General features: G+C 40.3%; 1 protein-coding gene across 5 annotated transcripts; it reads right to left on the reverse strand.

Moving 5' to 3' along the window:
• Window positions 1-1,853: 1,853 nt before the first annotated feature.
• ASB11 (ankyrin repeat and SOCS box containing 11) lies at window positions 1,854-25,053 on the reverse strand. Of its 5 annotated transcripts, none has more exons than XM_014857663.3 (7): window positions 24,718-25,053; window positions 15,390-15,469; window positions 11,454-11,561; window positions 9,121-9,271; window positions 6,410-6,544; window positions 5,118-5,309; window positions 1,854-2,446 (listed from the first exon to the last, which is right to left on the reverse strand). In XM_014857663.3, exons 1-7 carry the CDS (start codon window positions 24,896-24,898, stop codon window positions 2,322-2,324), a joined length of 972 nt encoding a protein of 323 aa, XP_014713149.1. In that variant the 5' UTR covers window positions 24,899-25,053; the 3' UTR covers window positions 1,854-2,321. The 5 variants fall into 5 exon arrangements, with proteins under 5 accessions (XP_014713149.1, XP_014713150.1, XP_014713151.1 ...); XM_014857664.3 differs by having other exon boundaries at window positions 11,454-11,510; window positions 24,718-24,947; XM_014857665.3 differs by lacking the exon at window positions 24,718-25,053 and adding an exon at window positions 23,665-23,883.
• Window positions 25,054-25,452: the final 399 nt, after the last annotated feature.

Raw genomic sequence — 25,452 nt, forward strand, 5'->3', positions numbered from 1 at the left:
TCCAATCTCTACATTCATAAATCATAGAACATCACAACTTCAAGATGCAGGGATCTGGCCCTGTTCTGCATCCACATCCTTCTGGAACCGGAAGATCGCTTCTGGTGAGTGGTCTCTTGGGATTCAATTCAGGATTAGAGTGCCCCCTCCACGCACACACCTACCAGAGTTGGGAGGTCCATACAAAGGATTCGTGAAATCCATGGTCTGCAGTTTCAGAAAGTGGATGGAGCAGCAGGAGTCTCAAGTTCCTTGGGGCCACGATGGACTGAGTATCCTAGGACATCCTGGGGCTTAATACAGAGCTCAGACATTCAGCAAGATTCAGGTTGACCAAAAACGGCACTCAGGAGAGCACTTGGAAGATAGAAAGCCTCCAATTCCCGAACGTTCTGATATGTATTTTAATTTACCAGTATTTTCCTTGAAAGTTTACGACTTTGATATTATGCTTAGAATAGACCTTCCCTTTCATGTACATTTATGAACATTTTATTCTAGTATTTTACAGCATCATTTAAAATGTTTTAACATTTTTTTAAAAAACAAGATTTGTTTTTGGAATATTATGTAAAATAAGAATTTAACCTTTTCCTCCCAAATATTTAACTAATTAAGATTAACTTATTTGATATTCCAAAGTTATGAAAATCAGAAAAAGATCTAGAACAGTACTAACATAAATAAAATGCTAGCCACGTGTATAATTTAAAATGATATTGCAGTCACATTAAAAAAGTTAAAAAAGTGGACTTAATTTTAATAATGAATTTTATTTAACCTAATATATTCAAAATATTCTTTCAATGTGTAATCAACATCAAAATTATTAATAAAATATTTCACATTCTTTTTTTGTACCGAATCTTCAAAACGTGGTATGTATTTTATACTTACAACATATCTCAATTCAGCCTAGCCACATTTCAACTGCTCAATAGCCACATGTGGCTAGTGGCTTCTGCACTGAACAGCACAGATTTAGAGCAGTGCTGCTCAACCTCAGCACTATCGACATTTTGGACCTGATAATGCTTTGCCATAGGGAGCTGCCCTGTGCATTGCAGAATGATTAGCTGCATCCACTAGATGTCAGTAGCATCCCTCCCCCAGTTGTTGCAACCGAAAAGGTCTCCAGACTTTGCCAAATATCCCCAAGTGAGGGTAGGGCAACATTGTCCCCAGTTGAGAATCAAAGGTCTAGAAAAACTAGAAAAAAAATATGTTTGGAATGAATCTTAGGATCATCTGAGAGAAAATTTTCTTTTCACAAGTTAATATTACCATAGTCACTGAACCATGACAGTAGTACTTATAATAATTAAAAGTCTATTCAATTTCCATGTTCTAAATTCACAAAAGGAAGGAGGAGAGGAAGGGGGAGGAGGAGTGCTGGCGTACAGGGAGAGAGGTGGGAAGAAGAAAAAGGAGAGGAGGAGAAGGCTGTTTTTCCAGTATACCTGTGTGCTTATTTTGGGCCCCTGCTCACAGAAATAATCATCAGCCCAGCACTGAGCCCGTCTTGGTGACAGGCATCAACATGAAATTATTATAAAAACCCTGAGGCTCTTGACTGAAAATAAGCTGATGGATGCTTGGGTTGCAACATGCGTCAAACAGGGCCAGTGGGTTTGGGTAGCTGGTAGCACCCAGTGTTGCTCAATCCTGGAACTGTTTCCTTCAAAGAATAGCATTTAATATCAGAAATGATGAGCAATAACCCCCAACCTCTGGGTGCGCTAATCTCTTCCAACATCTGTCTTATCAACCAGGACCTCAGGAACTGGAAGCCTCAATTAACTGTGACATTTTAAAAGTATTCAGCTTTTTTATACATAAAAAAGGCAAGAAAATCAAAATTATTGCAGAGATTTATTCACGGAAGGAAAGAAAAGAAGAGGGAAGGAGGGAGGAACTAAAACAGGAACACATCTTGGAATACTTACATTCCTCACCATCTTATTCACCCAGATTTACATGTGTCTGCATGATATTCATAATGTTGACCCTTACATAATTGAAGATCATGACTCTTCAAAAATAGCTTATTATTTTCACTCTACTTCACAGTCTTTTAAAGTTTCTTAACAACAAGAGCTAAAAACGAAAAGGTTTCTGGTTGCCCCTTGCTTAATAGGAATATCAAACTAACCAGGAGTTTCCACTCCCCAAGTGTTCCAGTTCATCAGGGCTTTACTCTAACTGGCTTAGCTCATTTGAAGTGACTGAGAGTCTAGCTGTCGGGCGTCTACACTAGGTACTCTGGGTACAGCAGGCAACAACCTGTTTCTTTCCAAGTATCTTCCCTTGGACAGTTGGGACTACTGGTATAGGAGAAATCTTTCTAGTGGCTCCGGCAGATGTAGTTTGTGGATGGTTTGATGACATGCTCGCCCCAAGCACTTCCGGACACACAGGCGGCAGAGCTGGGAAAGAGCAGACGGGCCTAGGAAGGAATTAAAATGGTGTGAACCTCATGGTAGTGGGGTGGGGATGGGGGTGAAGGGGAGACCAGAGGACTGGAAGAGGCAGAAGCTTTCTAAAAGCTTAAGAGAAGCTGAATCTGTATAGGAATTATAGACCGAAGGAGCAGACACTAAATACACACAAGAGATCATGGTTTGCCCCTCCGGATGGGGACATGTTTCTTTAAGTTGATCCTCCAATGGTCACTGTATTACCAATACTGAAGAATGAGGCTAACCAGAGGCAAGTTAGGAATGACGTGTGGGGTCTAAAGGGAATGCATTTCATTTATGTATCACATGTGCCAATGAATGTGATATACTGGCCAAGGAGAAAGTGCAAGTGAAAGCACTGAGCATGCAGGACCCTGAGACAGAGCTTCAGAGCAAGGGACAACTGCCGAGAATGTGTCAGCAGGAAGCCCGGCCAGCATGATCACAGAGGCAATGTTAGATGTGCCAGGGGCCTGGTACTCAGGCCTCAGACGCCTCCTGGACCTCCTGGCTCTAGCTGTCCAAGAGGCAGTGCTGGCTGGGTCCCGACTCATACTTGAAGGGGCCCTCCATTCTCACAAGGATCCTAGCTCAATAGAGGATCTGAAGAAAGGGCCCAACTCACTTAGCCCCATTATACTCTGAACCTCAGTCTCATGGAGTCTCATGGAGTTATCATTCCTATGGCTTTGAGTGACTTGGAGTCTTGAAGGAAAGTAAACTAATGAGAGTCCAAAATATGGTTGAATAGGATGAGCAAGCTTTTGGCTGGAATACCAGTTATACAGAGGCATGTGTAATGTCTCATTATTTCCTAACCTCTCTGTCTCAATAAAGATCTTTTCAAGTAGATCTATATAATTAATAAACTATACAAAGTTTTCCTTTTTAAGAAAATCCTATTGTAACAGCATCTTGCACCCCATGAGAAATGGTGGACTGCATATGCAAATAGCCAGATAACACTTGGGTTGATATTGCCAAGGAGCATCCATGTGATAGTAAGCTACCTGGAGGACCAAACAATCATCCTTAGTTAAAATCTTGGGAAGCGAAAATGGAAAGCATCTTTACCTGTCGCCCAACTAAAGCACCTCTGGAAAACAGTAATGCACACAAATTGTACAGTTCGCCTACGGAAGTTGAGACACCAGAGTGAACTCTGATGGAGGTGGTGTTCATCCTCCTAGAGCAAGCAGCTATATTTATGAAGAGAGAGGACAGAGGAACTTGCTTGTAAGAAATACAAATCCTGGGCCTGGAAACATTTTTGATGGAAGAAAAGAGGAAATGTGACAACAGCTATAAATTATATTCTCAGCTAACAGTCGAAAAGTACCTGGTATTTGCAAACTGGGAGCTGGTAAGGAAGATCATAATTCTTCAAGCGGAGATTCAAATAAAAGAACAATCATTAATGGCATCGACTACTGGAAATAATCTAGACCAGTGGTACTCAAAGTGCAGGCTCAGACCAGCATCGCCTGGGAGCCTGCTGGACACACAGAGTCTTGGGTCCCACCCCAGACCTGCTGAATCAGAATCTGCATTTTAATAACATCCCCAGGTGATTCATATGCACGTTAAAGCTGAAGAAGCTCTGACCTAGAGACTGGTCCCAAAACTATTGAACCAAGCATTCCACCTGAAAGGTATATAAGACATGTGGTAGCTTCACAAAAGGGAACTGGTCAGTGAAATAAAACCCTTTCCCACTAGAAATTGTTTCAGAAGATTCAGCCCTGGGGCATCATAACATTAAGCGTGCACGTTCTGGGGTCAAACTGTTTGGTCAGAGTCCTAGGTCTACTTCTTAGTACCCATGTGACTTTCTGCAAGCCAATCTCTTTATGCTTCTCTTTTCCCATTTGCAGCTGGAATAGCAACAGTTACTATAAAGTTCTCACTGCTCTAGGGTTTTAAGAATTCAGTGAGATTAATCTGTTTCGAATTTAGTTCAGCACCCGACACATGTAAAGCTGAATAATTATTATTATCCTTAATATTCTCCCGAGCATACAAATGATCAATATAGGCTCAGATAATGTTCTCCTTCTGTATGGACATAGCATGGTTCTCTTTTGAATTTGGAATACAGAGCTTTTTGGATGCCCGCCCTGCCTCCTCTGACACCTGTAGTTGCACTAGCCCATGGTGGGGATGAGAGTGAGGCCATGAGGAATGCAGACCCACCTGCTCCCTGATCTGGAGAACACGCAGACAACTTCCCCACTTAGGCCAGTTTCTGAAACACACACTCTGTGTCTACCCTATCACCTCTAACTCAAGTATTTCCAATTTCCCCTGAATTGCCTGCAAATATTGCAAAGCAGAATTTTGGTCTGCTCAGTCATGTGATTATACCAGGATAGACATGGCAGTTCAACCTTTTCAAGGTGAAAACAAAGTTCTATGATTATTTTATTGTTATGGAAAATACACAGCAACATACAGTTGTATGTACATATCCTTTGGCTATAAGTGAATATATACAGTATATAAAATCCCATCTCAGTGCTGCTAACACTTGCTGCCTCCCACAATGCCACTCTCAATTAAAAAGAGAAAGAAAAAGGTAAGAAATTCTAGGGATGAGACAGGAAGGAGAGAGAGCAGATGTGTTTATGGAAGAGAAATGGACACCCAGCCCCTCCTTACCTTCACGGAGCAGGAGCGCCTGCTCCACGCTGCTTTTCGGAGCTGCCAGATCAAGTGCACTTTTGCCCTGAGCGTTTCTGCACTTCAGGTTTGCCCCATAGTCTGTTAGTAGGTGGATGACTTCCACACTGGACTGCCTCGCGGCGGCATGGAGAGGAGTGTCCAGCCATTGGCCATGGTCAACACTCGCTCCTTAACAAAGCAGATGGCCACAATTCAACACTAAATGTTAATGCAGAAACACAATGAACCTAAAATATAGTAGCTGTAGATGAAGACATCTTCAATGCCATGACACATGTGACAAATCTTTGAAACTATGTGACTTAGCCTAGAACCTCAGCAACGCCTATTAAGAATGTTTAAAAATATTTTGATGAGAAAAGCGAATAAAAATTTTTAGTCATTTTAAATACTTTTGTTGCTTTCCCATATGAACTCTGTGACATACAAAATTAAATATTTGCAGATCCTTTTACATAGAGCTATTTTGTTTTTTGTCAAAGGATAAAGCTAAGTTTATTATTTATATTATTCAGGGCTCACAAAAAAGATTTCTGAACTACTATAAGGAGTAGTAAATGATGGCAGATAAAAAAGACAAAGAAACATCTTGGAGATAAAAATTCTTATTTAAAGGTAATAACTCTTATGTAATCTCCACCTTTATGTCAGTGGCTAAGTTTGGGGAATTTTTAACCAAATAATAGTTTCAAGACATTTTACTTTTCCCTGGGCTCTCAGTTTCTGTATATTCCTTTTGAAATTAAAAAATTACTAAATAACTTAGCAGGATTGATCTAAAGTAGTCCATGGCAAATGTCTTGTTTTTACTATCCAGCATCTTCCTGGTAACCACACCTAGATTTCCCTCTGGGGAACCATCCCCTGTGATTTCCCAGGTCATGTTTTTCCAGTGAAGCCAAACAACTGCAGTGTAGACAAATCCGGGCCTAAGCCAATCAGTGCATTGTATTCCCTTGGCCACCATGATTGGTGATTCAAAAAGAGCCAATGAAATACAATTGTTTTTTTCCCCTAGGACTTGTGGGAAAGAGACCCTTGTTCTCTCTTGAGACCAAGGAGAACTATAACAGGTAAATGGAGCCAATATCAAAGGACACAGAACAGAGAAATACAGACACTCATTTCTCTGGAGAAGTTCTGTTTAAGCATTCAAACATCAAATGCTGTTAGAATTTTGTCCAGCCTGACAAGAACTTCATCTTTGAAGCCATGGAAAACCAACAAAGTTAATAGGTTCTTCTCATGAAAAGATTTCTGGAAGTTACCTAATTCTAGAAGTTTCTTCACACAGTCTACCCTCTGGAAGGTGCAGGCCACATACAGGGGAGTTCCGAGCTGAGGCACTTCTTGGTCAATGTTAACATTATTTGCGAGCAGAATCTCCATGCACTCTCTATGACCTGGTGGAACACAAGATAACCTCGCTCAAGTAAGGGAAATAGTGACTATTCACAGAATTACAGGACTGCTTATCTGGAATGAGCTTTAGAAATAACCTAGTTTTTTTTTCAAGCAGAAAAAAATTTTTCTGAAATCTCCAAAATAAAACCATTAAAAAGAGAAGCATGTCCATGCTTCCCCCACTTAAATTCCTCTTTGCAGCCCTTGAGGTACCTTCAACCACACTAAGGGCTCCAAGGAGCACAGCTGAAATCCCTCTCTAGAATGAAGCCGCCAGTTTACAAATAGACTCTACAAGACCCAGAGGGGTAAATGACTCATCCTATTATTACCCTGAAAAGCCAGTGCTCAAATCCCAGCCCTGATCCCTCTCCATTACAAATCTCTCATTCTCTTCCTCACTCAGGCATGCAAGACTGGGTGTATGGCCGAGCCATGCAGTAAAATTTCCTTCTTTAGGTTAACCTGGAAGACACTTATGAGAATTAATAAAAAGCCTGAAGTATAGAATAGATTTAAATGCACTTTCAAATTCAGTGGCTAACGAACTACACGAGCAAGTATTCTCCTTAGGGAGTTTGGCCAATGAATAGATAGGCATGATTAATTTGCAGCATATGAATGATTCATTCAGGAGCAAATGCTTCTGAGGTATCGAGGGGAGCTTGTAGAGTTTGTTCTCTTCGAAGATTTAAATGTTTCCTTAAAAAATCTTACTATCACGGATTAACTTAACCAACCTTTTCTTTATAGATAACATATAAGTAAGCTTCATCTAAAACCTGCTTGATTTATCACAAATTCTGAATTAAGCATAAATATGCATTAAAATGTACAAATAAGCATTCTGTGGATTCAAACTATTTGTTCACATAAGTAAATATTATACCTGGATTATAGCATCAATGTTGCAAAGTATTGACTCAGACTGACCCAGCTTGTTCATAGAGGTTTAAAGCTGTAAGAATTGAAATAATATCTAATCAGTACCTAAAACTGCCTGGTAGATACAGGGCATCTAATAAACATTTTTGAATAATTCCTATTATTTTTCTCTTTTTTTGCATAAAAAGAAACTGAGCCTAGTTTGAGTTAAATTTAAGTATTCTCAGGAAGTTTTAAAACGAATATATAAAAGTCAAATGGTTAGCACTAATATAATACTGTCTAAAATAATTACTTTGCTATTTATCCTTTCATTCTGTGCATGTTGGTTCCTAACATGCTTTTATGATACAGGAAAAAAGTATGTAGAGACACGTGAATTCGTGTGTTTATGATAAGTATGTATATATATTTTGTAGACACATAGATACCAAACACTCCATATATAACCATACAAGTACTGCAGAATTACTTAAGTAATTCAAATCATTCCCAATATTTATCCATTTTTAAATGTTTGGATGGAAATGCAAATAGTAAATTAATTTTTATTTCAAATCAATACTAAAAATTTTTTTAAAGACTTATATCATTTCCAAAGTAGACTATTTCCCTACAACTTAAAGGACTTATTTGAAATTTGGGAAATGACCAACATCAGTTATTAATCAATAAATGTTTATTAAATATGTATAAGACATCAAAACCATAGGTATATTGAGATTTTGGCCTTTTGTATCATTTAACTAACCCACTGCAAAAAAAATTCCCAAGTGACATGTTTAATAATCCGGGGCCAATCTTTTAGTATTGTCTGTGGAAATAAACACTTTCATTCCCAATTACACCAGCAAAGATCACTGTTTTATAATGTTCTAACTTCTCCCTTGTATTTCTGCTCTCAATATAAGAAAATAACTCCACTACTGGGCAACACAGAAATATTGCTCTTTGAGTGTGACCTTTGACAAATGGCCTTGGCCTTTCAATGGTATCTTCTTGTTCATGTTTAGACTATGCATGTAGTTTTAAAATTCCTTAAATTTACTCTTTTCCCTCATTTCAAAAGTAACTGAGAACACCGGAGTTAGAGTCAACTTCAAGTTGTCCAATGCCATGCTTTTTAAAGTCGCAACTTCTTTTTCAATAACTAATGACCTTGAAGTCATCAACTTATCTAGAGCGCGTTGATTGTTGTGGACAGTCACATTTAATCTTCCATCAGAGATACTATCAGCCTTGGCTTTCAGACACTTTCATAATTTATTTTATGTTAGTGGTTGATGTTTTATGGGCTTGAGGGGATGAGCTGTTCTTTTCTAGGAAGGACAGAGACACAAGCACAGTACAACTCATGGAAGTCACCCCTGCAGGCTTGATTGCACCAGCTGCCACCAAAACTCCAACAAAGAGCCTCAAGAAAGACCTGCCAAGAGACTGTCCCCAGGAAACCAGGACATCTGAGACAGAAAGCCATTCCCAGGTTATAAGAAGAGCTGTTTTATGCCCCAGTGGTATTTCCTGAAGACTTAGGCAAATTGAAGTTACTGCTATGGGATTTCTAAGCTACACATAGTCTACTGGCGAAGAAGATCTGGGTGATCCTTGCATGATGAACATAATACCATTGACTCATGCAGATTGGGGTGAGTCCACCAATGTTTTGTATGCAATGTGATGGCTCATTTACCTCTCTTCACTGCCTCATGGATGGGTGAAGCCAGGTGTGCCTCGAGCTGGGCCTTGGCTCCAAACTCCAGCAGCACATTGACACATGCAGCACTGCCACTACAGCAAGCATTGAAGAGGGGCGTGGCTCCATGAACCGTCACTCCATTGACCTAATGATGGACAAAGAGACCCAGAGGATTTGCTATTTCATCAACATCTACAAGTATGTATTCCTATGTATCTGCCTGGATAAATTTCCCACGCAGGTGAATGAGTGAGGGAACTCTATATCATCACAGTATTATGTTTTCTAGGGACTAAGTAGCCTATCAACTCTCATCTATAAATAATACCACAAGTGGGACAAAAGGGGCCAAAGCTTTTAAAATGTATTTATAGGTATTTCAGAGCTTCTGAGGAGCCTCCTAATCATTGAGGAGTGGTCCTGTGAGGTGGTTAAGAACATGGCCTCTGGAATCATTAGCTTGGGTTCAAATCGCAGCTCTCTATTTGTTCAGAGATCTTGACTGAGATACTAACTTTCTGTGCCTTGGTTTTCTTACCTGTAAAATCATGGTCATAAAAGAAGCTACCTCATGAGGTTATTTGGAGGATCAAGCTAGTTACTATATGTTAAATACTTAGAACATTGGTGCCCGGTAAGCATTCAATAAATATTTGCAATAACAATTTTTCCATTTTCCATTAATATGGAGCTGACTCGCCCTCCCAATCATGAACAAACATGGCAGGAACCAAAAGTACTTGGAGAAACCAGCGAGTTTAAGGTCCCAAAGTCTGTGCTTGCAAAGAATCTCCTCAGCAATTGCCCACAGTTCTGTCTTTCTCACCACAAATTTCTTTTCCAGTCTACTATAATCCATACAAACTGTATATGCGAGCAGTGACTCCTAAAGAGATCATGACCAAGACAAAGACGCAAAGAAAATAGCCATCAACATGGTGTTTCCAACCATCCTCAGTGCCTTCTAGGGATGTGGGAGGCATGTGAGAACCAGCACAGCTGGGAGGCATCTTTAAGTATTAGCAATGGCTAGGAAAGAACATCAGCGGACCAAGGCATTCTGGTGGGGAGGCTCTGATAGGATTGAAATGTAGGACAAGGAGGGTTTGATGTCAAACCACTTTGCCTCAACAACTAAGGATAGATGCTTGCGATAATCAGGATCCCAAATTTCCTTGTTTCAGAAACAAAAAAGATACTTCTCTACAGTGCCAGGATAGCCCCCGTTAAATTGGAAGTTAAAGATGAGATGCTAAGATGGCAGAGACAGACATGGACTGGAAAAAATGTGGGTAAATTTATACAATCTAGGGATTTCTAACTGATTTACATTTTTTTACTGACAAATATTTGGTGGAACTTGTTTGATTTGTTTTTACTAGGCATCACCCTCATCCTCAGTCCAGGAAGTCGTCTGATTTGGTTTCCTGTAAGTTTCTCTCTCAGTTCAGGGCAGCAAACATTTACTGAGCACCGATTAGGCAACAATGTTTTGGAAACACAGGCGGGTAAGACAATTGCCTCTCCTTGAATAGGTTGAATTCTAGCAGGCAAGACAAGCAAAAAAAGAGAGAATTTTGATACAGCACCTCAGTCACCCCTTGAAAAGAGGGAAGAATTTAAAAATAAGATAAATTTTGTAGTTTTTCAATGTATTATTTATTAGAAGCTCGTTTAGTTTGATAATATTGCTCATTTTGGTTTAGGGTGTTGAATTAAGAGTGGTTTTTTGCTGTCGTTGTTCTTTTAAAATGTGTTCTTTTTAATGTTTTACAATAAATTTTCCAAGATTGGTTTTCAAATTATTTTAGTTCAAGTTGATTTTTTTTCTTTTTTAAGATTGGCATCTGAGCTAACAACTGTTGCCAATCTTTTTTTTCTGCTTTTTTCTCCCCAAGTCCCCCCAGTACATAGTTGTATATTTTAGTTGTGGGTCCTTCTAGTTGTGCTATGTGGGACGCCACCTCAGCATGGCCTGATGAGAGGTGCCATGTCCGCACCTGGGATCCAAACCAGCGAAACCCTGGGCCGCTGAAGTGGAACACTTGAACTTAACCACTCAGCCATGGAGCTGGCCCCCAAGTTGATTTTTTTAAGTCAGCATCACAATTTTGAAAGATTCCTGTGAATGACCTTATCTGAATGTTCGTACATGGGCATAGAGGCTGAAGAGAGGGGTAACCAGCAGTGTCTTCCTGACCATTCAGGAATATGAACGTGGATGGGGCCCGACCCTCAGTGGGTAAGCAGTCTGGAAGGTACTATCTCTTTAGACCTAGCAGTTGCACCTGGGCAGACAGACTCACAGGGGCAGGGGCAGTACTCACATGGGCACCATTTTCCAATAAGGCTTTAGCACAGGCCACGTGACCTCCAAGGCACGCCTCGTGGAGAGAAGAGACTCGGTTAATTGTCACAAGGTTCACATTGACACCCTACAATTTGGAGAGAAGTGGGTTAAAGGCTGCTTTAGCAATAGCAATAAAACCAACGTTGTTGGATGTATTTCTGAAGTGTTCACAGTCCGTGGGTATCATATTAGCACCATATAGAGAGGGGTAGAGGTCACAACCAGAGGAGTCTAAGAATTACAGCAGGGAGCCTCAAATTCATTTATTTAACAAATGTTTAGTCAGCATTCTAGGCCAGGCAACCTGCTAGTACCTGGGTCTTCAAGGCTTATGACATGGGTTTCTCTCCTCCAAGAACCTAGTGGGGAGACAGAAATGGCAAAAAAAAAAACCCAGCAAGAATATTGCTATACTGGAAGCATGTTCAAATTTCAATTGGGAGCGTGAGGTATCCTTCCATCTGGCTTGGGGAATAAGAGAAAACTTTGCAAGTGAGGTGGTATTCAGCTAAGGCTTGAAGCATAAAACATTTCAAGCTAAGAAGGCAAAAAAAAAATATTCCATCAGGAAGGAACAGCATATGCATACAGGAAGCAACTAGGTAGAAGCAACTAAGCAGGGCCGCAGTTGGCTAGTTGGGTATTTCTGGATCAGAAAGAGCCCACACATGACAGAGGCAGAAGAAGAAAGGGGAAGTAGGAGATGAGGGGAGATGAAGGACGACAGTGAGCTGTAGTCAGATTGTTAAAGGTCTTTATTTCCAAACAGGGGGTGCATGTCTCATAGAGAATGAGGCACCTTCCAAGTCCGTTAGGCCGTAGAAGGTCTAGAGCTAATGTATTAGATGTTTTAGGAAAAGCACACTGGTAGCACAATGGAGGGTTGCTTGGAGAGGTAGAGATGTGAGACTGAAGGAAGGAGCCACGAAGACATTGGTCTGAGTCCAGGCCCGAGCTGATATGGGCCTGATATGGGAGTGAACAGCAGTGGGTATGAGAAGTAGGTGATGGGGTCTCAAGAAGTTCAGGAGGTAGAATTGGATTTGGAACAGGAGAATGACTCCCAGGCTTAAGAGTAGAAAGTAGATAGTGCCCTTAGGATTCATATGCCACGGTAGCAGCACTGCTGTCTGCCTCACTGCACTGTGTGGAGAGGCCTCTGAAGTACCAGGGTCTGGGGCCAGGGGCTTCTCCTGACCCCATCTCCCTACCCAGGCCTAGCATATTCCCCCTCTCCATGCTGCTGTGTCCACCTTCCTCATCTTGGAGTCTATGTGGTAGATGACAGGATCAACCTAGCTGCTGGCGAACTCAGACTTCACGCCCCGATTTTAAAAACTTGGCCCTTACCATTTTGTCCCATAATTACCACTTTCTATCTGTGAAAGGAATTAGGTCGATCCTTGTGAGCCGAGTTGTACTTTTGATTCTCTGCGTCATAACTGACCCACTGAAAGCTTTCAAAACCTAGTGCATGACCCTGGACCCCAACCTCTAACCCAAGTTCCCACCATCTCCTGCCAGACCTCGTGGCCCTGGGTGCCTCCCTGCTGTGACCAGCAACTGAGACTTCCCACTATTGCCTGTCCCTTCAGCTTAGGGCCTCTCTAAGCCTCCCTGGTCCTGTCCATTTTCAGGTCCTGAATATGACCTCATGACTCCAGAGCTGTGCTACATATTTCAAATTGAATTCCTAATACAATTAGAAAAGTCTTTTCCTTGTCCTTTTCCTTTTCCCACATAAGATTTCAAGAAAATAAGTAAAACAGGCTAATCCACAAGGTGGCAGCAATATGCTAGAAAAAACTCTGATCCAGCGCAAACTCGCAGAATCCCTGGAATTGTGGGAATGTGTTGCTGGACAGGCCTGAAAGACCATCTAGAGTGAATCACCTTCATTGTGCTTGAGAAGATGGAGAAGCAGAAAGTTCAAATTATTAGTAAGACTTGAGGCTCCCCAGCTGTGGGTGACAGCCAGCATGCTAATCAGGAGCTCCTGATCCTCAGTTTAATGTTTTACTCACAGCACACGACACTATCTTAATGCGAAATAAAGTAAAGAATAAAGTAGAATAATACATTTTTGGCTAATGTATACGGGTAAAGAAGTGGGAGTGCAGTAAGAAAAAGTTGAACTTCTCTATGAAGAATGCTCCTTACATATTTAAGCCCACTATAGAAACCAACACGCTTATGAAGTATAGTTAAAAATAAAGTGCCAAATGCAATGTGGTATCTGGCTTGGATCCTGGAAGATAAAAAGGACGCTGGTGGGAAAACTGGTGTAATCCCAATAGCGTGTAGTTTAGATAGTGGTATTGTACCAATGTTAATTTCTTATTTTGGACTAAAGTACCATGGTTATGCAAAATGTTAACACTAGGGGAAATTGGGTGAAGGGTATACAAGAACTCTGTATCATCTTTGCAACTCTTCTTTAAAATTCTTCAAAAATAAAAATGCTTCTTAAAAATACTAATAAAATCATTGAGGTCGGGGGCTGAGAGCGAGGAGGTGGATGCAAGACTTTTCACTGTGTACCTTTTTATATCATTTTACCTTTTGAACTATGTGAATATACTACATATTAAAAATAATGAAATCAAATTCAAAGTGTTTAAAAATGAATAAGCAAGTGATAAAATCAAGTACAAAGCCTATTTGATCATTACTGGCAGGACTGTTTTCCTTTTGTCTCTTTCTTGAGAAGTAACACAACTCATCAAGGAGAAAAAATGGCATGTGCCCACACAAAAAGCAGTGTGCCCAGCTGTTTAAAGTCAAAATGGTATGGAAGCCAGGTTCAGTGGTACCTAGGATGTGGAAAAAAGGTATAATGACTCACCTCCTCTGTACACACGTGGACTCTAAAACAAACAAAGCAAATGGAGTGTGTAAATACTTCCATTCATTTCATGAATATTTACTAGGCTGCTATTGATTGTTCAAGGTGCTAGGGACAGAGTCATAAAAAAAATAAAGTAGGCTTCATAACTAAGACTTTCGTAAATCTTCCCCAAAGAGTAAGATTTACCCATTTGTCAAGCTATTTTAATGTTTGCTCTTGAAATAGTGTGTCATTGGGGTAGCAGCCTCTAAGATGGCTCCCAGCAATCCCTGAGTCCTGGTGTTGACTCACTTGTGTAATCCTCTCCCCTTGAGTGTGGGCTGGATTAACTGACTCACACCTAAGGAACAGAATATGGCAGAAGTGATGGGATGTCACTTTGGAGATTAGGTTATACTAAGACTTCCTTCTTAGGTACCGTCTTGTGCTCTCTCTGGGAGGAGCCAGCTGCCATCTCATGATGAAGCTCTATGGAGAGGCCCATGTGGCAAGGAATTGAAGCTTGCCAACAACCACATGAGTGAGGTTGGAAGCAGATCCTCCCCCAGCTGAGCTGTGAGATGACTGCAGCCCTGGCTGATACTTTGAAGCCCGAGAGAGACTGAGCCAGAGCCACCCAGATAAGCTGCTCCTTGGTCCACAAAAGCCATGAGAATCTAAGTATTGGTAGTTTTCAGCCACTGTGTTTTGAGTAATTTGTTACAGAGCAATAGCTGACTAACGCAACTTCAGTGCTGCTGCTACTAAGGCATACTGGAAGAGTATAAGGTGAGCTGGTGCAACACAAATTTGAGGGCATCCCCCATCAGCCTCACAGGGAAACTTTCTCTGAAGCAAAGGAAGACCCAGAAGGGGAAGGATAGAACTGGGCAGAAAATGAGCCAGCTCCCCAACAAAGGAGAGGCAGGAACCACAAATGCTGAGCTGTGAGAGGACACATACACCTAGAAGGCCATGCTGGGACCTAGATGTGGGCAAGCAAGACCTCTGCTACAGTCAACGCTAATAAAACGTGATGCTTGATTATGGCACGAGCACAAAGGATCAAGTCTTCAGTTTACTTACTTGTGCAATTAAAGTTTTAAGGGCCAGTAAGCGCCCCTGGGCCGCGGCTTCATGAAGTGGGGATCGATCAGCCCAGCAATCTGAAACACAAATCAAGCTCAGAGTCAAGGTCTGGAGTTTTCTTCCTCCAGCTTGTTCATGTGCTCACCCACAGTGAGAGGAGATTAGGGGGAAGAGGAGGGAAGCTCGTACTATGCATCAGGCTCTCTCGTCAGCCACTTTCAGGGTGACAAGCCCTTGAGCGTATGGTCCATTAGTTTGGTGGTGTGTGTGGAGAGGGAGAACAGACCATCTGTCAGGTGTTTCAGGAGCAGTTTTAACAAGAAATACATTTAGTTCAAATAAATATTGCCCAGTGTTGAATCCGATAACTCTAATTAGGGCAAAGCTGGTCAGTGAGCTTCCCCACTCTCATCTTTCCCCTGCCTCTCACCCTCACCCCTACCCTACAGACCCAACATGCTATACACCATGAAGGACACTCTAAGGGATCGGGGAAAATGGTTTTGTTCTAAATTTCCTGGGTAATCGTCTCTGTTTCATTTTTGGTAACGGAGCATATCTATCTATTATCATAATGCAGAATGTCATTTTTCAGATGACATGATCCTCCAAAAGTTTTTTTGTGGGCAGCTGAGCATGATGGCTAAGCATGGGGCCAGTGAAGCCACACTGCCTGGGTTCAAGTCCCACCTCAGCCATTTTCCCTGCCAATACGGACAAGTTACTAAAATTATTCAAACCTCAATTTCCTGATCTGTGAAATAGAAATATAGCAATCTAGTGTTTAGCAAGTGCTTTGGTCTCTAAATAGGCCAATAAAATACATCCATGATGTTAGGTGCTCAAGATAACTTATGATTAACAAGTACACATGGTAGGGCAGTGCTCTAAGGAACAGCCTCAGAACTGCTTTACGAATCTATTTTTCTTGTAATTGCTTATCAGCAAAACAGCTTAAATGAGCATTTGAGAAGTAACCCTCTACGAAACCTGCCAGAGGGGCATCATTTGTTTTGGAAGACAACCTACTCTGGTTTGCAAAATTTGGGCATTCTTTGCTCTTCATACACTAAGTAGCATGTAATACAATGTGGATTTAACACAAAGGGTTCATCTTATCAACATTTTCTAGGTGATCCCGGTGGTGTTAAGAATCCAGATTTTCCCATATTTGCAACCTTGGCAAAAACAATCCCACCAAAGATGGAATTATGTAAATTTGAAATAGTTCAAGGCCTCAAAGAGAGTGTGAACTTTTCCAATGGATTAGAACCAGGGCTATAAACATTTCCATAAGCCCTCTTCTTATACTGAAACTCAATTTTTATCATTTCTAACGCTTTGGGTTATGAAAAGGGAGAAAGCTAGAATGAACTCTACAGGGTTGTACTGAAATTGGACCAATTGGTATGAAAATGTGATTTTCAATATATGTGTATATATAGAAAGACAGTGCCTACAGAAATATCTATGGGCTGAAGGTGGTATCTGGTGATCTATCTGGTGAGATCTTTATCTATATATCTATATCTATATATATATATATATCTATATCAGTACAGTGTACTGAGTAAACCTAAACCAGGACTCCTTGTAGAAATGGCTGATTCCAGGAGGTGGGCCAGGAAAAATATAAGATAGGACCCAAACACCTTGCAGAAAGTAAGGAAGTACTCAGTGAATGATGGGAAATGTCAAAAAGACACAGAAGCTGGCTTGAAGGGGATTCGACTGGCCGAAAATGGGACAATCTGTACATCAAAATAAAGAATGATAGTAAGAGATTATACTCTATCAAATAAAATAGGAATCTATAAGTCCTCATTGATACAAATGAATATATAAATAGGGAAAAGAGAAAGCTCTTCTTCATAGTAGAACACCTACTTAGAAATGTAGAAGAAATGACAGAATCTGCCTCAAATTATCTCCTCACAAAATAATTACTAGTTATAAGGGGAACAGTGGTAACTTTACAGTAGAACAAAATTGTAGACACCACCTCACCCAGGAGATCAAAGTTAACATCAGAAGTGACAGAACAAACTGGCACATTGTGCCATTTGATGGAACGCGATGAGCAACATCACGTGCTATGGGAGGGCATGCGATGAAAAGAACACACTATCGCTTCTGTGATATTCCTGCTCACAATGCATAACCCGAATCTAATCATGAGGACACTGCGAACCAACTCAAACTGAGGGACATTCTCCAAAATAATTGGTCCATAACCAGTTCAAGGAAGGACTGAGGAACTGTTCCAGATTGAAGGAGGCTGACAAGACATAACATCTAAAGGCAACCTGTGTGCCTGGATTGGGTCCTTTTGCTTTCAAGGGCATTATTAGGACAGTTGGGTAAACACGAATGGGGCCTCTGGGCGAAGAGAAGTAGGAATTCCTTACTGCTCTTGTAACTTCTCTGTCATTTTGAAATTAGTTTCAAAATAGTGTGTGTGTATATATATATATATATGTACTTATATATACATATATATATAAAATCACTGGTGATTCCGCACTCTGATATGAATGTGTAATGCTTTTATAATAAGAAAAACAAAGTTTTAAAATGAAAATATATTGCATTTGTATCTCCACTTGTTCCTGAGTCAAAGTTGATGAGTGGAATATTTTTAAATCTCTTTGGACATTTATAATTTGCATAAGCTGGAAATAATAAGATAACGTATGCATATAATCCTCAGTTAGTCAGCCTTGCTTTTCTTCTAATACATCTCTATCTCATTCAATATGAAACGTGCATCAGACATGTTGCCCCCTTGCCGCATCAGTCTTGGAAATGGGCACAGGCACCAGGGTTGTGAGCATGGTCTTCATCCATGGACGACAACTCAGCACCCTCATCAATGCAAGAAGCAAACTCACAGCCATGGCTTTGTTATTCTTTTGTTCTAATAATAGCCAGTGAACCTGAGTCACCTAAAGGTACTATAAGTATTTGATTCAAAAATAAAAATAAAAACAAGATTTAAGCGGCAACTTGCTATTATTAACTTAGAATATCAACATGAAATGGCTTTATTATTTCTAAAACTTTCCTCCAAGTGGGTTGTGGTGTCCCCTTTCCTTCTGGGAAGCAGGAAGCTTAACCACGTCTTCATCCTATTTCTAGGAACTTTCTATTACTCCTCAGTCCCATAAGACCCACTCCATGCACACAACTTGGCTAGATCTCACAAACCTAAGGTTATGTGAAGGAAGCCAGACACAGAGGAGCATGTGCTGTGTGATTCCTTTCTATAAAATTCAAAAGGAAGCTAGATTCACCTTGGGTGTTGGGAGGTAAAAGGACCCCCCCGGAGGAGGGGCGGGGGCTGACTGGAAATGGGCATGGTGGGGCCTTGCTGAAAATAATATGCAGTTTCTTGCTCTTGGGAGCTAGTACCTGATTGAGTTCACTTTGTGAAAATTCATCCAGCTGTTCACTTAGGATTTCTGCACTTGTATTTACATCATACTTCAATAAAGAGATTTTAAAAAGACCAGTCTACCAGTCAATCCACTTTAAAACTGTAATCTCCGCTCCTCTGCCCACTCCCAGGGTAGGGTATGGCCCTCTATACCGCCCCAAGCAGCTAAAGCTGGAAGAGTGGCATATTCTCATACATGTCCCCACTTCCTTCTTCTAGGTGCCAGCTCCTCTGGCGCCTTGGGGATGGGGAGAAGCAAGAGGGACAGAGAAAATGTTTCCCCAGTTAACTGGAAGAAGAGGCCAGTCCTATTTGCTCAGCCTTAACTGCAGGTCTCACTCCTGGTCTGCGGGCTTGCCGCTCACACCAGGGCTCACTGCCAGGCCCCTTTCCTATGCACCAGCATTTGACCACCTCTCCTAGCGTCCGCCATCAATGCAGCACCCTCTGATGCCTGAGGTTGTGGTGAGCCTGTAGGGCCATCTTCCATTCCACCAAAAGAGAGGGAATGGTGGCTTGTCCTGGGCTTCTCTCTCACCATGCCATTGCTTTCCAATTCTCTTTTCTCCTATTTGAGTAGCACAGGGGGCAGTTCAGTGAGCTGTCTGCCTATGCAGACTTCCAACTGAGAGTGAAACAGCAGGCTCCCCTCTTTTCAGGTGCCCCTTATCCAAACTTGTATTTCTCCTGGAGCCCCCATCCTTTGGCTTTCAAGAAAGGAGGGAAGGGAAGAGCCTTGCTTCATGAGCCGGAACACCCCAAATGCCTGACAACCCCTTTACCACACAGGAATAGATATGACTTCTCGTAAGTGGTGGAAATAGGACTGAAATCCAAAGTTTTGTGATTTCAGAACACACCCTGTTCTGGCTTTAAGAACTATTGGTTTTTAAATTCTGCATATCCTCATGGTAGATTTACTTGTCTGGGATGTTTTGCTATATCTACCTTATCTCTATAAATAATGTGAAACAATTCAATTGTATTGCCTGCAATGTAGAAATCATTTTTGTTTCCCAACTGGAAACAAAGTCACTCTCCAGGACGTCACCTTTCCAGTTACATTGTTTTCCAGCAGTTGGCTTCAAAGGACCTTGAAGAGTTTTCACACAAAACCCTTTACCAGAAACTCTGCCACGGTGGGCTCTCCTGTTTTTCCATTCTTAATTCTCAATGCACAGTCTCTCACTCTTATCATTCTTGTCTTGCAAATTAAAGCTAATTGTGAGAAATTAAGGATAAAAGTTATTTGGCAGCTAGGGAGTTTTTCCATTCCTTTCGGGAAATATGCAACTAAGCTCTTCAAATAAATGAATGCTTAAGTAGGAATCAATCATTCTTTTCTAAGGCAGTCTATTTTTAGTTATTTGGCAGACTGCCTGTGTCACAGGGCTGCAAGCACACTATGAAGATAGTTTACCCTACAAATATGTTTACTTGTTCCTGATGAGGTGTATGGAAAATGTTCAAGCACGTTTTCATTCCTCCCTTTGACTTTTTCTCAGAATGTGATTGATATCTCCAGTTCTCAGACTCTCTGAATAACAATTGGATGACAACTTCCAAAACATACATTTCAATGACAACATCGATTCAGATAGAACACAGTTGTCTGAGTTCCAAGTATTTAAGACAGAAATCAATTATTATTTTTTTGCAATTTTTGCCCTTCTTAATTCCAACAAGTATTTGAGCTTACTGGTTTATTTTTAATTTTAAAAAAATCACCTAGCTGGTTATAATCTCTAGTGCACATGGAACAATCTTTATTCTCTTTATTAAGTTCCAAAATGACATGGAGCAATATCTTCTCCTGTAGCATTTATCAAAGAAAAAGAAAACTCAAAAAGAATTTCAATGGTGAACCAAAATATAGGCAAGAGTCTAGCAGAATTAGTGATATTGTTTTTTTTTTTTTTTAGATTTTTTTTTTTTTTTCTTCTTTCCCCCAAAGCCCCCCAGTACATAGTTGTATATTCTCCGTTGTGGGTCCTTCCAGCTGTGGCATGCGGGACGCTGCCTCAGCGTGGTCTGATGAGCAGTGCCATGTCCGCGCCCAGGATTCGAACCAAGGAAACACTGGGCCGCCTGCAGCGGAGCGCGCGAACTTAACCACTCGGCCACCGGGCCAGCCCCTGATATTGCTTTTTAAAGTATTTGATTTTTTTTTTGCAGGGGAAGATTCGCCCTTCACTAACATCTGTTGCTAATCTTCCTCCTTTTTTCTCCCCCTCAAAGCCCCAGTACATAGTTGTGTACAGCTGTAAGTTCTTCTAGTTCTTCTATGTGAGCTGCTGCTACAGCATGGCTACTGACAAACCAGTGGTGTTATTCTGCGCCTGGGAACCAAACCTAGGACACTAAACTTTAACTGCTAGGCCATTGGGGCTGGCTAAGACTTAGTGATATTCTAAGTCAAACAAAGGTAGTTAGAGAAAACCATATTATAACAAATTTCCTGAGTTATCTAAAATATTATAATAAAAGTGAGTTAAAATGCATACTCTAGAACACTCAGTTCTGGTCAGGAGATGAAGCACAGTCAATAAGCATCTTTTTGTAGTTTGTTAGAAAGAAGGTCCCTTTGAACCCACCAGGAGCAGGAGAGCTGAGCTAAAGGTGACAGGCGGAGCGGCAGAGCCCCTGTTGAGGACTGGTTGTCCCAACTTGGGAAAGCCAGCAGGCACCTGTGGTATGTAACCACTCAGAGGGGGATTGGGCCAAGGCTTGAGGAGACAACCGGCAAAACCGAGCAAGAGTAGAAGGCTAGGGAAAGGACTGGGCAAGAACGGATGAAAGGCAGGAAAATCCTGTCGGAACGGGAAGGATAGGAAAAAGGAGTCAGGATGATGAGGCAGGGAGAGGTGCGGCCACCAAATCAAGGTCAGTCCTTTGAATTGAGAGCAAGGACAACCGACTTTAAGTGTGACACTTAGAATAGAACTAATCTTTTAGGCTTAGCATAAAATAGCCATTTTTTTAAAAAAGGGTACAATAGTCCCACAATCTCTTATCTGCAATTGTAAAATGTCCCAGATTCTAAAAACCAAGTTCTTTCCCAAGTTTGATGCAAACTCCTTTGGCAGCAAAACATGATCAGGACTTAGGTTAAGCAATTTATTATTTTTATTTCTATTTTTCACTTAGTGTGAATATTTATATGTTCACTATAGAAATATCAAAATGTTTGATTATGGGTGGCAGCTCCTGGCCCTGCTGGGAGTGCTGTGTAATATACAGTATACACAGTTGTGTGATCTTTATAGTATCCCCAAAAACTCCTGAATTCTGAAACACATCTGGCCCAAGGGTTGTGAATAATAGATGATCAACCTGTATCTGCACTTTATTTTTATCAAGTTTGATGACTAAGTCACTCTACTAAATATAGCTCTAGTTCTGGCCAAATTAGCAAAGGTTGAAAAATCATACACCATGTCTCTTGGGAGAAAGACAGTGCCTGCAGAAACATCTATGGGCTGAAGGTGGGGTTCGGTGATCCATCTGGTGCTCTAGATGGAATGCCAAGGGCCAATGACAATGTGTCAAACTTTAAAAAGTATATATATTATTGACAAATTACACAAAGAAGCCTGAAAAAGCAAAACTAGTAACAGCCAACCATAGCTTAACTCAATTCTGATGAGTTATCTACAAATATAACAGTTTAAGCCACAAAGACATATCGAATGATGTATTCTAGAATGTGAAATTTCAGAATAAAAAATAATTTTCCAAAAGACTTTACGGCCAAAAAAAAGATATTTAATGAGGGATATGATGCTAGGTGTAGCTTACAAAAGGAAGAGTGCCAGGACCTGTGACAGGCTAAACTCTGCCTGGCTGAGTTTTTTACTGCCCTCCCCTTGTTTTTGACAGGACTGGTGATAGTTTATAGGAACATAATATGCTATTGGAATCAAGAAATTTAACCTTGGGCTGAGACTTTTCGAAGTCAATTAGCTAACTTACTGATTAAATGTCACATATTTTCCCAACAAACATTTGTCTGACCCATGAGCAGCAACGATAATTTCTGGTTTGAGTTGCACACTTGCACAAAATTCTATTCTTGATTTCTACTACATCTAGCTTTAAGTATATAGTGTCTGCCTGCTGACAGCGTCAAAAGAAGAAACGCTGTTAGAATCATGTAAAAACCACTGTTTCTGGCATGTTACTGCCTACATTATTAAAGAAAGCCTTATTTACCCAATCTAGATATACTCTCTATGATATGGGTGTGTGAGTGTGTGTATATACATATACACACACACCCATCCACCCACACATACATATAGAAAGGAGATTAAACTGAGAAATTAACATGCTCTATTCTGCCCCCTGCCTCCTGTTAATGATAATCGAAAAATACATTTTTTCCTTTATAACACCACGCTACTTGCAAATTAAATCAATTCTATCCTAGGAGCTTAAACAAGTAAAGATATTTGAGCTAAAGAATGAATGAACTCTATTTAAGAGACTTGTATTATGGCTCCAGACTTAAATTTGAACCATGCTTACATGGGTTTTGACTATCATAAAAACTTTGTATGACTGTACTTAATTAAGGACCACAAAGACAGAAGTAATGCACACGAGCAACAGGAGAAAACATTTTTAACATGCTCTTGCCAATATTGACTTTGTTGAACTTTACCTAATTTAAACCATGAGGATGATGTATCTATGAGAATACCAAAACAGTGTTACCGAAACTTTTACAAAGCTCCTGCCCAGATTTACAAATTAAATTAGAAAATAGCTTTTCAGATCATGCTTAACTTGAAACTAAAGATAAACATATTTTTTTAACCACTCTAAGCAACATACCTCCCTGAAATGTGTGACAAATGTAATCCCCAAAAGAAATCTCTTTCCGGAGTCCAGGCCGCCTGACACTTTCTGAAACTTCAAGATTCTTCTCATTTTCCCCAGTTACTTGAAGCATTCTGATGCTTCGTCCTTGGAGGTCTTATTTCTTTGGAAAAGACTGCTGTTACCTAGTGTCTTCAAAGTTGTCTAGTGTATTGGAATCGCATAAGGCTATTTTGAAAGAGAATCCTGGATGCAAATTGAAATGGATACTAGATAAAGAATGATGTAATCCTGGAACCCCTATGAACACTAAAAATACACAGGGAAATTCTGAACTCTGTTTATGAATAAATACTCCTCTATCAAGTGACAATCCTAGCAGCTTCAAGGATATCTGATTCACTTACTTTTGTAGCATCTCACTACAATTCAGGTGAATCATTTCTGGAAAGAAATGGGGACTAAATTCTACAAAGCATGAGACTTTAAAATGTTTTACCCAAATGTTGGCATTTCATATCACAACCTTTGTTTGCAGTGCTTTGCGTGGTGCCACCTATAAATGGGTTTAGTGAAGAGTTTTTCCTGAGAGTCACTAGTGGCGAATCAATTTGAATTGCAAATGACAGCACAAAAAAATATGTATATACAGCATGCCACATTTGCTGCTTTAAATCAAATTTATTGGTCATTCTGTTTCCTGAGGAAACAATCTTGTTAGAAGGCAGTGTTAAAGATTGATTAAAAATATTAAAGAAAATAATCCTATACAAGTAATTCTTTTGGTTAGTAGAAATGAGATGTCTCAAGATACTCTTAGAAAGCCACTACTCTATTTACTTCTTAAATAATAACTGCTAATAGAACTGTTAACTTGCAAAAAACAAAGCTGAAAATCCTTCACAAATTGGTGCAGTCAACACCATTTGCTACATGAGATAATAATTTTTTAAAACTACCCACTCAAAGCCAAAGTATAAATAAAATCTGCCTTCCAGAAACATTATTCATATGAATTATCTAGAAGGTTTTCTTTAAAGTACTGGGAACAAATTCATGTATTTTTACCTGAAATTCCACCATAGATCTCTTCTGCTATCCTAGCCGCTTCTTTTCTGTTTCCTTTGACGATATAGAAATGGGTTAGGAGAGCCAAAAACACTTTAATTAAAAGCTTGAAGAAAAAAAAAGTAGCAAACATTGTAATGAAAATGTTTTTAAAGCCATAGAAAACAGGACCGTCTTCCATTTTGGCTTACACTCCGCATAGGTTCTTGGGACTGCAAAATTTCAGAGTTATAATTGGTATCATATGACATCTATTTTAAACCTTCTAGTCCTCGGTGCTCCTATTACGGAGAACTCAGTTTGTAGCCTGGAAGCTGTGATTTGGCGACTGCATGTGCTGACATTCACGGCAATGTTAAATGAACTAAAGAAACTGCCTTCTAACCAGAAACACCCAATAGTTCCAAACCTACATTCCTCAATGCTATTTAACAAACAGGATCCATATCCAAACCTTTTTTGTTCCTAAATCCCCTTTTTGGTATGTTATGTTGGAAGGCAGGATGAGAAAGATAAAACAAACTTCTCAGATCCCAGAGGGACAAAGCAAGTTGTTTGAAGTTCAAAGAAGTGCAAATACAACCTATGCTCTTGGTGTGAAGTGCTAGCTCCTGGAACATTTCATTTTCTCTTCATTCTGAGGTTTATGGGAGACAAAGCCCATATCGAGAATATAACCATTAAAAAAGACCATTTACTCACTCTAAGGCAGTATTTAATAAAAGGCCCATCTTA

The sequence above is a fragment of the Equus asinus genome, chromosome X (genome assembly GCF_041296235.1).
Source record: "Equus asinus isolate D_3611 breed Donkey chromosome X, EquAss-T2T_v2, whole genome shotgun sequence".
NCBI classification, from domain to species: domain Eukaryota; kingdom Metazoa; phylum Chordata; class Mammalia; order Perissodactyla; family Equidae; genus Equus; species Equus asinus.

Coding starts and splice junctions, on each gene's coding strand:
- ASB11 (XM_014857663.3), bottom strand. CDS start 24,898: ATGGAAGACGGTCCTGTTTTCTATGGCTTTAAAAACATTTTCATTACA. Junction 9,272..11,453: donor TATTGGAAAATGGTGCCCAT/GTGAGTACTGCC, acceptor GTCCATCATTAG/GTCAATGGAGTGACGGTTCA. Junction 2,447..5,117: donor GGCGCTCCTGCTCCGTGAAG/GTAAGGAGGGGC, acceptor ATTCCTTCCTAG/GCCCGTCTGCTCTTTCCCAG.